The 13,599-nt window shown below is 43.9% G+C and overlaps 1 protein-coding gene across 1 annotated transcript in view; it reads left to right on the top strand.

Moving 5' to 3' along the window:
• Nucleotides 1–13,599, top strand: part of CFAP100 (cilia and flagella associated protein 100) — a 260,512-nt gene that overhangs the window by 109,346 nt on the left and 137,567 nt on the right. Inside the window, exon 9 of the mRNA XM_069643397.1 lies at nucleotides 9,198–9,388. Within this exon, the coding sequence (XP_069499498.1) occupies nucleotides 9,198–9,388 (191 nt within the window). The remainder of the gene's footprint in view (nucleotides 1–9,197; nucleotides 9,389–13,599) is intronic.

Consider the following 13,599-nt stretch of genomic DNA (forward strand, 5'->3'; position numbering starts at 1 on the left):
CTTTACCAAAAATCCCCACACTAGTCAGACTCCCACCTAACAGTTCTGTATTATTTTTCAAGTCGGAATATTGGTATACATGAAGTCTGCAGGTGGCATTCCTCAAGCCAAGCTGCCCGCTGTGAATTGTTCTCTGTTTTCTATCATGCCATTGATTCAGTGCATGACTGTTATCCCACTCCACCTGCTTTCTTCAGAGCTGTGGCTGCACCTGCTCCTCTGCCCCTGCCTGGTCTACTGTCTTTGCTCTTGTGCTAATAAGCCCAAACAAATGCCTCCTCTCCGTCAGCAGCCCCCTCAACCTCCTCCTTTACTGCTTCCACGTAAGTCCCCTTTTGATATCCCCCACCCGCCGCCGCACAGAAGGGAAAAAAAACAACACAGCTCATTAGCCACATATAGCCTTTCAGCTGCCCTCCCTTTACCGTTGCTGCGGCCACCTGTTCACACCACCTCCCTCTCCTCCATCCTGACCCAGCCTTCCTTCGCTGTGCTCCCTGTCTCCCCTAGTGTTGTCTGTCTCCGCTCCAATCTTGCAGAATGGTGAGCCTCCTGGTACCCTGGAGTTAGGGGTCCTGGAGTTAGAGGTTGTCGACTCCTGACAGGGACTTGGCGAGAATCTCCCTTATTTGATGTGTATTATTTTCATTCTGGGAATGAGATTTTCTACTTGTGCCGGTAGAAGGGTCAGTGTAGTAGTCTTGCTTTCTCTTCTTTTGCTTTGCAAGGGGATACCTAAGTACATGAAGCAATTGGTAGTTTCAATCATTGTTTTTTATAATTACCGTTCATGGCCTGTCTTCCTCATACCTTTTGAGAATGCCATGGTCTTGGTCTTATTTTTCTTTATAACTAAATCATTTGCTACTGCATAGTCATGCAAGGCATCTAACATCCTCTGCAATTCCAGTTGGGTATCGTCCCTGATTACCAATTAATCTGCATAAAACAGCCAGTTCAAACGTAGTGGACCCATAGCTACCGCATCTATAGCATCACCCAGGTTCAAAATGTACATATTGAATAGGCAGGAAGCTAACGCGCAACTCTATGTAAGTCCCTTCTTCGTAGGAACTGGTTAAGTTACATTTCATATCCAAACAAACCTGAATATAGGTGTCAGCCTGGTGGTATACTGGTATACTAAATGTCTTAACAGACTGGGAGGGATGCCCTGTTTTGACAGATGGGACTACAGTCGACCTCGATTGACTACTTCAAAGAATGAAGAAAATTCAATGATGCTTAAGTATATACTTGGCAAAAATAGTCCTGCTTCTTTATGCTGGAGGATATTAAGAATTGTGGCATTTAAGTTAGTCACCATAATTTTGTGAAAGCCAGATTGAATATTACTAATCCGTACCCTCTGAGTTGCTCATTTTTCAACACTCAGAGAAGAATTTGGATTCCACATCTAGCAATGTGATCAGGCGATAATTTGATGGATCGAGACAATTGTGTTTTTTATATATTGGCCCCATACACCGGTTTCCAGGAGTCTGTGTTCCTACAGAGATGGACCACATTAGTAAATAGTGTAAGTAATATGGAGGATCACAAAGCGGGGAATTCTTTTAGAGTACAATTAGAGGCAATTTGTCCCTCGTTCACAAGAAATACAGGCTATGTTAATCAGAAGCAGAATCTAATCATAATCAAACAGCAATTCCCATTGAATTTGCTCCAGGGATGCAGCCACTTCTGTGCACTGACCCCCAGCATAGAGATTCTCAAAGTACTTACCCCACGACTCCTGGGAAACTGGATTAATTTGTAATTCTATTTGGTCCCTCTTCATGATGTTAATTTGGGACCAGAAGACCTGCGGTGCTGCATTATATGATTTTTAAATTTCTGATTACATTGTCGGGCAAGCATGCTTTTGGTTGAAAGGTCTTCTTTCAAGTTCTAATCATTCTAAGTTCTCTTATCTGATCCTTTTTCATGTTTAAGTACTTTGCGTCAAAAACATGAAGATGCTCCACGCTCCTGTTTTTAGGATTTATATGTAAGTAGGAGAGCTTCTCTTTCAAGAAGGCATTTACAGTGAGAGCAGATAGAAGTCAATTGCTCTCATCCAATGTCAAACCCAACAATTCATCCCTTACAGAGGCATTAAATCTGAAGGCATTTTTGCAATTCCAGGATATACAATTACCGGGCCATGTTAAAAGATAAATCAATGGGGCCTCCTTTATGAGAGGTGTCTATGACCATACCAAAACCTGCCAATAAATGTTATGATCATTACACTCTGAATCTATTGAATACGTTGGCACTCACACATATTTAATCAATATTTGAGGAGGGGGGACCATTTTCCAACATGGGCACTCTCTCCAAATCCCCCAGAACATTTACATTAAATTGTATTAACTTTATTTTTTTAAAAAGGACTCCCGCAACAGGCCCCTACTCTCTTTGGTCCGAGTAACTCCATCAAAAAAGGGCAACTCCTCTATGCCCAAGCAGGGAATATGTGCATTAATATCGCCTGCCAGCAACAGGGCACCCTTGTGTACACAATCCCTCCGTTCCTCCCAAAATGGCATATTTTTATGGTCACTATAAATGTTCGATTAGATTGTCCAAAGGAGATGAGGCCACATGAACAGTGCATCTGATGGACAAAAAGTCCTCAAAGTCCCCCATGTTCTGCTCACATTAAAATGTTAGTTATTACTTGTGATGGAGAGGCAGTGGAGTTTCCCCCTTACTTCATGGAGGGTCACCGCCCTCAGAAATGTACAGGAAGATTTCCTTTAAGGGTTTTCCCCTCTTCTGATTTTTCAATTTTCTTTCTCTGCATTCCCCGCAGTCTTTTCAGGGTTCGGGGGCAGGAGGAGGAAGAGAAGACTTCTCATTGATTGTTCACATATCTTCAATCGATTCACCTTGGGAACTAATAGTAACAATTTTCATAGGCGGCGTGCCTTGTGGCAAGGAAGGAGATCGTAACAGGTTGGTTCTACTATGGAGAAGTCTTGGGTCAACAAGGACCCCAAAGATCACAGCCAAAAACGAAGGAATCCCAAGTTCTCCTGTATTATGAGTAGACTTGCCTTGTGTTGTGTGACTTTTATTTTTTTATTTTTTGTTTTTTTATAACGTGCTAAATACCAATACGAGTTTGGTTTCTAAGCACAGATCTGGGATTCGAACCTCTGTTGCTCTGCATGGTCTTGTTTCCAAGCCCAACACATTGCCCCTGTGCTATGCTCCGTTCACTTCAACCATAATGTTATCATAAAGATTAAATATAGAGGCGAGTACTAGACTCAGCATTGAGATGGATGTTGGGCCCAGGTTGCTGTTCTCTGCCAGGTTTGCAGAAGCTAAGGAACTCCTTCTAGTTTCTGAGGGAGAAGAGATTGAGTGCTGGTTTGTATTGAGTCCCCCAAGCATTTGTTAAGGATTGGAGGAGTGCTAGCGATTGAAAAAACAGATTCCTTAGTAAGGGCCGCAGCCCCCCTGCCTTCTGTCATCCTGAAAAGTTGATGGAGAATCATTGACTTCAATGGGGAAGATCTCTTGCTGGACTATAGCCGAAGAAATTGCTGCATTTTGAATTGTTAAGACAGTGTTTGTGGCTACGCAACCTCTGCACATGAGCCAAGTCCCACCACTATACTGAGAAATTTCTCTATTGCTCTGGGACATTGTGAAGGCAGTTTGGCAGATGCAGTGATTGAGAGGTTGGTGTTCATAATCCCGATGCCACCCGGCTGAGCTACCCTCCCCAGACAAGATGAGTGATTTTACTTCTTAACTGATAATTGGGAATCAAGGAAAGTCAAAGGATGATACCCCTAAAAGTATAATAATTTTGGCCTGTATGGTTAAGCACTGATTTAATACACAACGCCAGGGTACTCAAAGCTACCTATTGGCAATGCGCCTTTCATTGCATGGACTGCCCAGATGGCACTTGTCCATGGCACTCCACTCACAGTGCTCTGTGCCACACCAGGCTCCTTAATGGTGCTTGTGCGTCCGCCAAATCCTCACTGCATCACACAGCCATCAATGAGATGGTCCACCCAGACTGCACTCGTCCACAGCACTCCACACCACACTAGAGAGCTTAATGGTGCTTGTACACCTTCTAAATAGATGATTCATCACAGCAGCAAACAGCAGTCAATGAGGGTGTCAGCCCAGCCTGCACTCGTCCACAGCACTCCACTGTTAGGAAAAATTCTCAAAAATGTTCTAATTCCCTTGACCTTAGAGACCTCCAGCAAATTTGCTGGATTTTGGGGACTTGATTTTTTTACCTGGCGAGAGTGTGGCCCTTTTTCCCCCTCTCTCATGTGTTTTGAAATGTGTTTTACTCTTGTGTGTTCTTTAGTTATGGAGTTTTAGACAACTCTATAGGCATAATCTTTTCATGTGTGTCACACAGTACCCTCAGTGCAGTGGCACAGGGAAAACTTTTCAGGCTTTCCCAAGGTTAAACTACCTTCTCTGGGATAAACTACAGTTTCCCAGAGAAAGTAAAGTGAAATTGACTTTACTAGTCTTTTCAAATTCCTAGATCCAGCACACGCTATCTTACAATAGAGTGCTGCAGGTGTTACGTAGTATCCCCTATGTCTAGATATTCATGTAGCAGTCAAATGCTACCCTTTCCTCATGAAATGGCTGGTGGCAGTGGTTTTACAACAAACTACCATGATTTTTCCCGACCGCGAACACCGGTAGCGTTAAATCGCAGGAGCCATGTTTTTCAAGATGGCGTCTGAGCCCCCTTTGTTTAAACAGATCCTGGTCTTCTTTTTTCGCCATTTCTTTATGGAAAGGTCCTTCTAGAGTTTTGCTCTGCGTGCCAAACCAGGTTTGGTTCCTTTGTTCATTCGCCTTTGGCGGGCTTCAGGACTGAATACCGCCTTTGGCGCCCGAGTGTCTGGGGGGGCCAGGAAGTGAGGGAGGTGCCCGAAACTCCCTGTGCTTAGTCTCCTAGGAGACCCAAATGCACTCTGGTACGATTGGCTGGCTGACTGTCCGGCAAGGACAGCCAGCCTGCTGGGTGAGTGACAGCTAGGCTGGAATGAATGGGAGAGAAGTGAATAAAGTCGAGTCTCTTGGCTTGGAAAGCAGAGTCAACCACTTGAACGAAAGAACCGAAGACGAGCTTGAAGAGGACGGCTGCCGCAACTCCTGGACTGTTGGTTTGCCCGGTCAAGCCCTGCTGCAGGACCGAATCGCTAAGTTCATCTCGACAGAGAAGCCCTGCAAGGACGACTTCTCCCTTTGAGTTGGTGGGACCAATCAACTCAACAATAAAGCCACCTGGATACCATTCTTGGAGCTGGTTGTATTTTCCTCAGAGTGCTGCAGGAAACAGAATAACCAGGGAGAGGGACACCAGTTTGTGTGCTTTACTACAGCTACCGGAATTGAGGATTTGCCAAGTGCCAGCTTTGACCAGTCCCAGCACAGTGCAGGAGTCCCCCAACGTCCCCCCTCTTGTCCCCACGACTGAAGCTCAGGAACAGCGAGATCTGCAGGAACTGCCACGAACAGAAGTCTTCAGCTGCATCTTGTTCTTCATTTGTAAGGTACTGTGAACCGAGACTGAGAGTACTTACCTCTCGAAGTGAAAGTACGTGAAACTTTCACAAATAGCAGGCCTAATCAGCTAGTGACCCATCATATAATTCTTCGCTTTACAAACTACTTCTGAGAACTTCTACAGAGACTTTACCGTTTACTTACCAGAACCGTTTTATCCTATCCAAGACTTTAAACCCATTGACTTTGGCCTAGCCTATTGAATTGAATTGACTCTTCTGGTGAACTCAAAGTATCTGCATTGTCTAAGAAATTGTAATCCTTTTATGTTCTGAACCTATTCCTTTTTACTCCTTCAAAGTATTCTGAATACCATTTTGCTCCTCCTTCAAAGTTGTTTGAATGCCTCAGAAAACTAACGAATATAGTACTGAAGTTTATTTGTGTGTCATATTTTACTGCCTCCTTCTAGTGAATGTTTTATAACTGACTGTTAAATAAATTAATAAGTGTTTAACCAAGAAATCTTGTGTTTAATAGTTTTTTTGGAAACCTTTGATTGTAGACCTCTGTGTAACATCATTACAGCTCATCATTGCTACTCTTCAGCATCATCTACAACCCTTCTCACACCTCCTCTACTTTCTTCTACAAAATTGCAACGGTGGCTCGCCTCAACCTCTCTTGTCTTCTCTAAACCAGGCTACTGTGCCACCATCCTTTTTGGTCTCCCCAACTATGCTTTCTGTCCTCTTTACAAAATAATTAACTTTGCTACCTGGACTCTCTTTGAACTCCCTCACATCACACCACCTTCCTCTTACCGTCACCAGCATGGATGGCTGACAAAGTAAAACAGGGCCAGATTTAAATTTCTTTTCCTGGTTCACAAATGTATCCATGGTAAGGCACCACTGTACTTATCTTCCTGTATCCAACTCTACAAGCCATCTCGTAATATCTGTGCTGCCTCCTTCACTGCCCTTGTGGCACCTCACCCTCTCTGTGCTTCCTCTTGCTTCCTCTCTTTCTCTCATCTTGCTCCACTTGCATGGAATTCTCTTCCCCCGGACATCCAGGAAACAGTCCACTCTGATTTGTTCAAAGCCAAATTGATAGCCTCACTCCTCGCCTTTGAGTTACTGTCATGATGCCTACCCCCGGGCATCCAGACCAAGTTCAGCAACCCCGGAAGCAGGCATCATGTTACCCAGAGAAAGCCCAGCAACCCTTGCTAGGGGCTATATGGGTACAGTCCTGGCATCTATGGCGCCAGGCTCATATGGGGGAACAGTCCTGGCGCCATAGACGCCAGGTTCATATGTTAAAACTTACCTGACCATGCTGCAAGAGATCCAAGCCCATGTGAGGCTTGGAAGGAACTACTTTACCTAGGGACTATTTTGTTAATCGGGTGTGGTTGTTGAGGAATACTTACCTGGGACTACTTTGGAGGCTATTTAAACCACGCCCGAAGGGGAGCACACGCTTCGCGTTATTCTGCATCCTGCAGCGTAACGCTCACCATGCCTGCAGTCAGCATCCAGCCTCGTGCCACATCCGCCTCGAGTCCAGAACGCCTAGAAACAAGGGGAAAGAAGAAGAAAGGTTAGAACAAGAACATTGGGTTTCTTACCTGATTCCGGATTCATCGCACCTTTGAACAAGAAAAATACTTTATTTAAACACGTCGCATCACCAGCAGCAGCGCTGCGCCATACTCACCGTTCCTCGCAGCATCTCTACGGTCCGGCGCTGCCTCCATCATTATGTTGCCGCATTCCAGCACCTAAGGGGGACAAGAAAACAACAAGGTGAGCCGAGGGGAAACAAACAAGGACAATCTCTTGCCACCATATACTTACCTGATTTTACCGCTGGAGGTAATATTCACCAGCACGCCAAATCTTCTTACGCCGCACCTGTAAGGAAAGAGAAAGCAGCAAGTTAAACTTTGGCATCATTCAACGGTCAGCACAGACTCTTACCTGAACGCTTTAGCTGCCACAGAACTATCTTCTTTTGGGTCTAAACTGCAAGATAAACAAAGGAATTGGACAAGAGTGATTATTCAGACATTTATGAACTCTTAAGAACTATATATTTACGTTCCTTCGCCAGGAGTTTTGGAGCCAAGATTTGTCTAGAACTCTTCCAATATCCTCAGGCCAGTGAAGTAACTGGCCATCAATGCGCCCCTGCGTTCCTCGCAGGATGGAGAGCTCATCATTCAAAACTATAAGGTGAGCTTTGTGAACGGGAATATCAGAGGTGATAAATGGGGACACAGTGAGGGGCTATTACTCAGATCCACGGGTGGCTAATTCCCTTTCTCTGCCTTTAGGAGACTACTTCTACTGGTCAAGCAGACGAAGCTAGGTGGGCCAGTCCAGTCAGTCATCTCTGCACTACGCATCACGTTGGTGGAGACCATGGCTATCCAGTTCCGCCCGACAACCCTGTGGGAACCAGGTGAGCATAACAGTTACCCTCCTAACCTACCTCGGAATATCACTCGAACTCACCCCATTGTAAGAAGGTCACTGCTTCTTGTCAAATCTGATATCTTATCTATTGTATGTTGTTTTGCAATCAAAAGAACATTGTTCTTCCCTGTATAAAATAAATAAAGTGAACTAAATAAGTCCTAATTTTATCAATTTATTGAGGAACTGGTGTAAAAGCTAATGTGCGTAAAGGAAGACATTTTCAGAGTTTAAATACATATGAATTCAAATAAAGTTTAAAACATGCATGAAGAATATTATTAATATAATACATACCAAGAAACATTACAATGAATAATTAAATAATACATAAGTACATTGAAAAAAGTAATTTATTTTGTTAGAGAAATGGTGTTTAATTAAATGATTTTCTGTTTATATGTGTATTTTTCTTAAATGTATATATTTTCGTAGTGTGGCTTTTCTGCGGCTAATTGTATATCATAATTGTTGAAATACACATTCTGTACGCCTGGAAGATGATTTTGAAGTCTTATTGTTGTATGCATAAGGCAACAACTCCATCTAGTGGTGATATAGTTATAGTACACATTTTGTTGGCCTGGAAGATGATTTTGTAGTCTTATTGTTGGTGACAAACTCCCTCTAATGATAACAGGCAAAGTGGGCAGGACTGCTTCGACAAACATACATCCAGCCTTTTATTATATAGAAGAATCAGAGTTCCTATTGCATCCTTTCTGGGGGATCACTGCTCAATATACAACAGCAGCTGGAATCATTCAATTGTCTTTTGGCTTCATGGATATAATCATCATGATTCATCATGCCCACATTCCCACCCTTCTAGTGTTTAATTACTATAATCTTATTCACCTTTATGTGCATTCAATATATCACGCTCTTCGATGTTCAAATTGTTAATTTGATTTTGGTGCTGATTTGTTCTTATCGTCTTTGGATTTGTTATAACTAGCAGGGTCATTACAAGTTTGGTGGTCTGGAAAAAAGGGCCGGTATTTCCGTATAACAGCACTTTTCCGGACCGCCAAACTACAAGGTTGCCGGTGTGGGTCACTGATTTACCTCCAGAAAGAGCTGTTGATGTAAGGAGCTATTTCAGTAGGCAAGATTGATCAAAAGAGTTGCATCATGCTTTTTGCCACTTTGCTGCAGACGTTTTATTTCAACTTAACAAGCCTTTCTCCACAGTGAAATACTTAGGTGTGAGGAGGTTCTGAAGGAGTATACGATGTACAAAGAATTCCTCTTTAGACTGTCACCGAAGGAGTGGCAGGAAGAGATTAAAAGGAAGAAGCAAGAGGTACGAGCCACCAAAAAGGCTGCACTGGAGAAGGATAAAGTGGCTTTGGAACCCAAAGTGCATTCCCCAACACCTAAACGTAAGCCTTTTAATTTGTAGCAATATTAATATGGAGTGATATTGAACTGTCATCTTTCAATGTGTACTCAATTATTTTAATTTGGAACCCTGCACCATGGTTGCCACTGTTCCCATTCTTGGTCCAAATTCTACAATAAGCAAGAACGCTTGCCCAATTTCCATATAGTGGTCCTGTGAAGTTGAAAAACACCTAAATGAACAGGAGCAACAGGAGGGCCTTTCTCTGATATATTTGCCTTTATAGGGGGTAATGGCAACGCACTACTCTCAGGAGTCCCAGATACGATGTTGGCCGCTCTGAAAGCCATCTAGCACGCTGCAGTATTCCTCTTCACAGAACATTCAACCACAATGCCCACTTCCTCAAGGAACCACACTGGCTACCCACTGGCTTCAAGCATGCATCATGTTCAAGACAGCCTGCCTCAGCTACAAAGCCTCAGCCGTCACCAGAAACCTCTCCGTGCCCCATGCCTTGTCTCCATCCCTTGGTGATGGTGAGTGAGGCTACTGCTAGGAATGCTTAGTCATACCTAGGTTTCCCAGAAGAGTACATTAAGGCTCTGGCACACAGTGGCAACATGTCTTGGTCCTTATGCGTGCAAACAAACCTACCTGTAGTTCGTCCTTTGACCATATGGCATAGGCGTATAAAGCTAATTCTGCCTGCTCCAATCAAGAATACTACTTGCGAACATGCGTTTCTTATGTGTCACATATAATCTTTACCAAAAATGAAATGCCCCTATTGGGAAAACCTACTGAAATCCCCTAATTGGACAAAGAAGTCAAAATACCCTGTTGTATGGGAGGGTGCCAACTCAGGTGGGTTGCATTTGCATATCAGGCTTGTCCTAGATACAATGACAGCGCAGTGTCTCCCTAGGTCAGGGGTCAGAAAACTGCAGCTCTCCGGATGTTTAGGACCATACTCCCATTGATCTTTCTGGCTATGGAGGAGGAGAGTTTTAGTCCGAAACATCTGGGGAGCCAAAGGTTTCAGACCACAGCTTTAGGCACAGAAAACAAGCGTCCATGTCTGCAAAACCCTAGGCAATTCCAATTTGCCCAGAAATTGTGAGAACCCGTCAATGAAAAGGAACAAGGCCAAATAACCTCTATTATTGGATAATGCACTCTACATTTGTATATTCGTCTGGTTCCGTCTACGAGGACACTCTAGCACGAAATAACATGCAATTTTCCGCATTTAATGGGCTATTCATTTCTTTGATGATCATTTTTCATGAGGTATAAAAAGCCAAATTTCCACCCAGTGTAGGTGTTTATTTTTAACACAAGCTCACATTTTGTCAAGTAATCTATTTTTAGAACTAAGAACGATTAAAAAGTTCACTTAGCCAAACAAAGGTTAATGTTATTTTAATTCGAAATGCATTTTTTTTTTCCGCAGCATTTAAACCAGTCTATGCAATATTCACTACACTTCCTCAGATCGAATTTCAGACATGGAACTTTCTTGGCCTATTTAAAAATAAAAATAAAACAGAAACAAATACTGCTGTCCCACATTCATTTTATGTGATTCTTTGTCCTGAAATCATAGCTGAAACTATGTTTTAAAGCATTCAGGTTTTCTTTGTGGCATTGACGCTCGCGCCGGCAGCGCGTGAAGAGGCATCTAGGTTGCGCACCAGGTTACAATGTTCTTGATATGCTCGTGGATTGTTCTGGGGGAAAATATTTGAAAATGTCATACTTGAAAATCATCTTTTTGGCGTTTTTTAGAACTGGCTTTGTGATATTTCTTGTTCCCAATCATTGACTGTTTGGAATGATTTTGGATCCTTGTTTTGCTTGTTTCTTTGCATTTCGGAAGAATGTTCTTATTCTAACTTCATGGAGATCAAAGGTTGGATTTGCATCTGATACTGTGTCCTATGCCTTATGCTCCCATCTTATTGTTTAGCCCATCCTCACACACATCGATCTATCACTACACGCGTATTCAGTAATCCTTTGGGCCGTATTACACTTATGAGTGTATTCATCCTAAACGTCCTCAAACTTTTGTCTGCCCTAAAGGAGTCATCCATCCTACAAAATGGTGTGTTCATCCCTTCAGCACAAAACCCATTCATCTATCCCCATATGCAGTGTTCGGCAAGATTGTATGAAGTACCCTTTGGGTGCACTACACCAACCCTGACCTCCTGGCAATAGGAACCCAAGCTGTGGTATAAGTCTGTACTACACAGATTGGTAGTGTGGACGAATAGCTAGGCTTATCTCAAGAGGGGTCAATGTGAGCTGTAGGGGAGTTACACAGAGGTTCACAGTGACAAGTAATCAAGTAAACATTTACGCACAGTGTTTCTTGATAAACAATTATTCATTTATTTACCAGTCAGTTAATGTAAGCCTTCTTCAGAAGGGAGCACTGCAAAACACCACACAAATATACTTCAAAATAAAACACTCTGTTAGTTTCTAAATCAGCAAATACCCTTTTGGGATGGCATACAGCAGGACCTACACCCACAGGTGACTTCAATAGCTAGGGTGCTGTTGACATTAATATATCACTGTTAGCATTTAGAATCAGTTAAGAGTAAGTCAAAGGAAAAGTTTATTGGAAAAGAGACCACAAATATTCTTAATCAGGAAAATACTTTCAGATCCCTCAATAAGAGTCATTCAGAAGAATGGGCTAAGCCACCAAAGTCAATGGGCCTCATTACGACCCAGGCGGTAAGTTACCGCCTGGGCCGTGACTTTACCACCATGGCGTAAACTTTGTTTACGCCATGGTGGTTGGCGGACTTACCGCCCCATTCCGAGGTCGGCGGGGCGGTAAGTCCCCAATCCCCATTTACCCTTCCCCATTCCCATTTTTGCCCCATAGGGCATAATGGGAGTGGGGAAGGCGTTAATTACGCCACCGTAAATTACGGTGGCGTAATTAACTCCATGGTCCCTTAGCGCCATGGATTTTAACACCTGCTAAAAGCAGGTGTTAAAAGCGCCATGGCGCTAAGGGACCTCGTAGTTGGCGGTAAGGGGTCGGCGCAGCTAACGCTGGCGTTAACCCCTTACCGCCAGGGTCGTAATGAGTCCCAATGAGCAAAACTCTATATGAGCTGAATCACTTCCTTGCAGGTAAGTAAGAAAAGTCTTTGCACAATGTTTTAGAAGTCTTTGAAGAAAAATAATAATCAATGTAGGGCCACAAGCTGTTAGACTTGTGAGTAGTAGAAGATGCAAACAACAACTTTACAGTAAGAGGTGAGTTCTCTCAAACCTTTACAGTAACTTTTGAATTGAAAAATAGTGCAGCAGATGACTTCTGTTCCTGAGCTGCTCTGCAGGTCTCAATGTTCCTGGGCCTCAGTCGTGGGGACAAGAGGGAGGACGTTGGGGGACTCCTGCACTGCAGTTGGACGGTCAACGCTTGCAACCAGCAATCTTCTGAACACGTGGCTGTTCGGTGTTTCAGCTCTGCGCGTATACCGCAAATAGCACCACCGCGGTTTCCGGCAATTGAGATGGACTTTTCTTGCTTCTCGGGTCCCGCACTCTGTTACGGGGGCTCATGCTCGGTCAGTCCTGCTTTCTGGGAGTCCGGAGGATCTTCCTGCAGCTCTTGGCCAACTTAAAAGCAACACACACAATCTGGTGTTCCTCTCCCTGGCGTTTCGGTTTCCAGCAGCAACTCTGTGGAAATTCAACCAGCTCCGAGAGAATGTCCAGGTGGCTTACTTAGGAGTTGATTGTTCCCACCAACTGAAGGGGAGAAGTCGTCCTTGTAGGAGCTTCTCTGTTGATGCGAGCTTGGAGTTTCAGCACAGCAGCAGGGCTTCACCGGGCAAACCAATGGTCCAGGAGTTGCAGCAGGTGTCCTCTTCAAGTTCTTCTTTGGTTCCTTCGTCCAGTGGTCGACTCTGCATTCCAAGCCAAAAGACTCGCCTTTTATAAAGTTCTCTTTCATTCCAGCCTAGCTGTCAGTCACCCAGCAGGGTGGCTGTCCTTGCCGGACAGTCAGCCGGCCAATCACCACAGAGTGCATTTGGGTCTCCTAGGAGACTAAACACAGGTAGTTTCGGGCACCTCCCTCACTTCCTGCCCACCCCAGATACCCTGGAGCCAAATGCGGGCTTCACTTGTGAATCCTGCTAAAAACAAAATGAACAAAGGGACCAAACCTGGTTCAGCGCGCAGAGTACATTTCAAGAAGGACCTTTCCACAAA

Source organism: Ambystoma mexicanum, chromosome 2p (assembly GCF_040938575.1).
Source record: "Ambystoma mexicanum isolate Mex_15411 chromosome 2p, UKY_AmexF1_1, whole genome shotgun sequence".
Lineage (NCBI taxonomy): Eukaryota > Metazoa > Chordata > Amphibia > Caudata > Ambystomatidae > Ambystoma > Ambystoma mexicanum.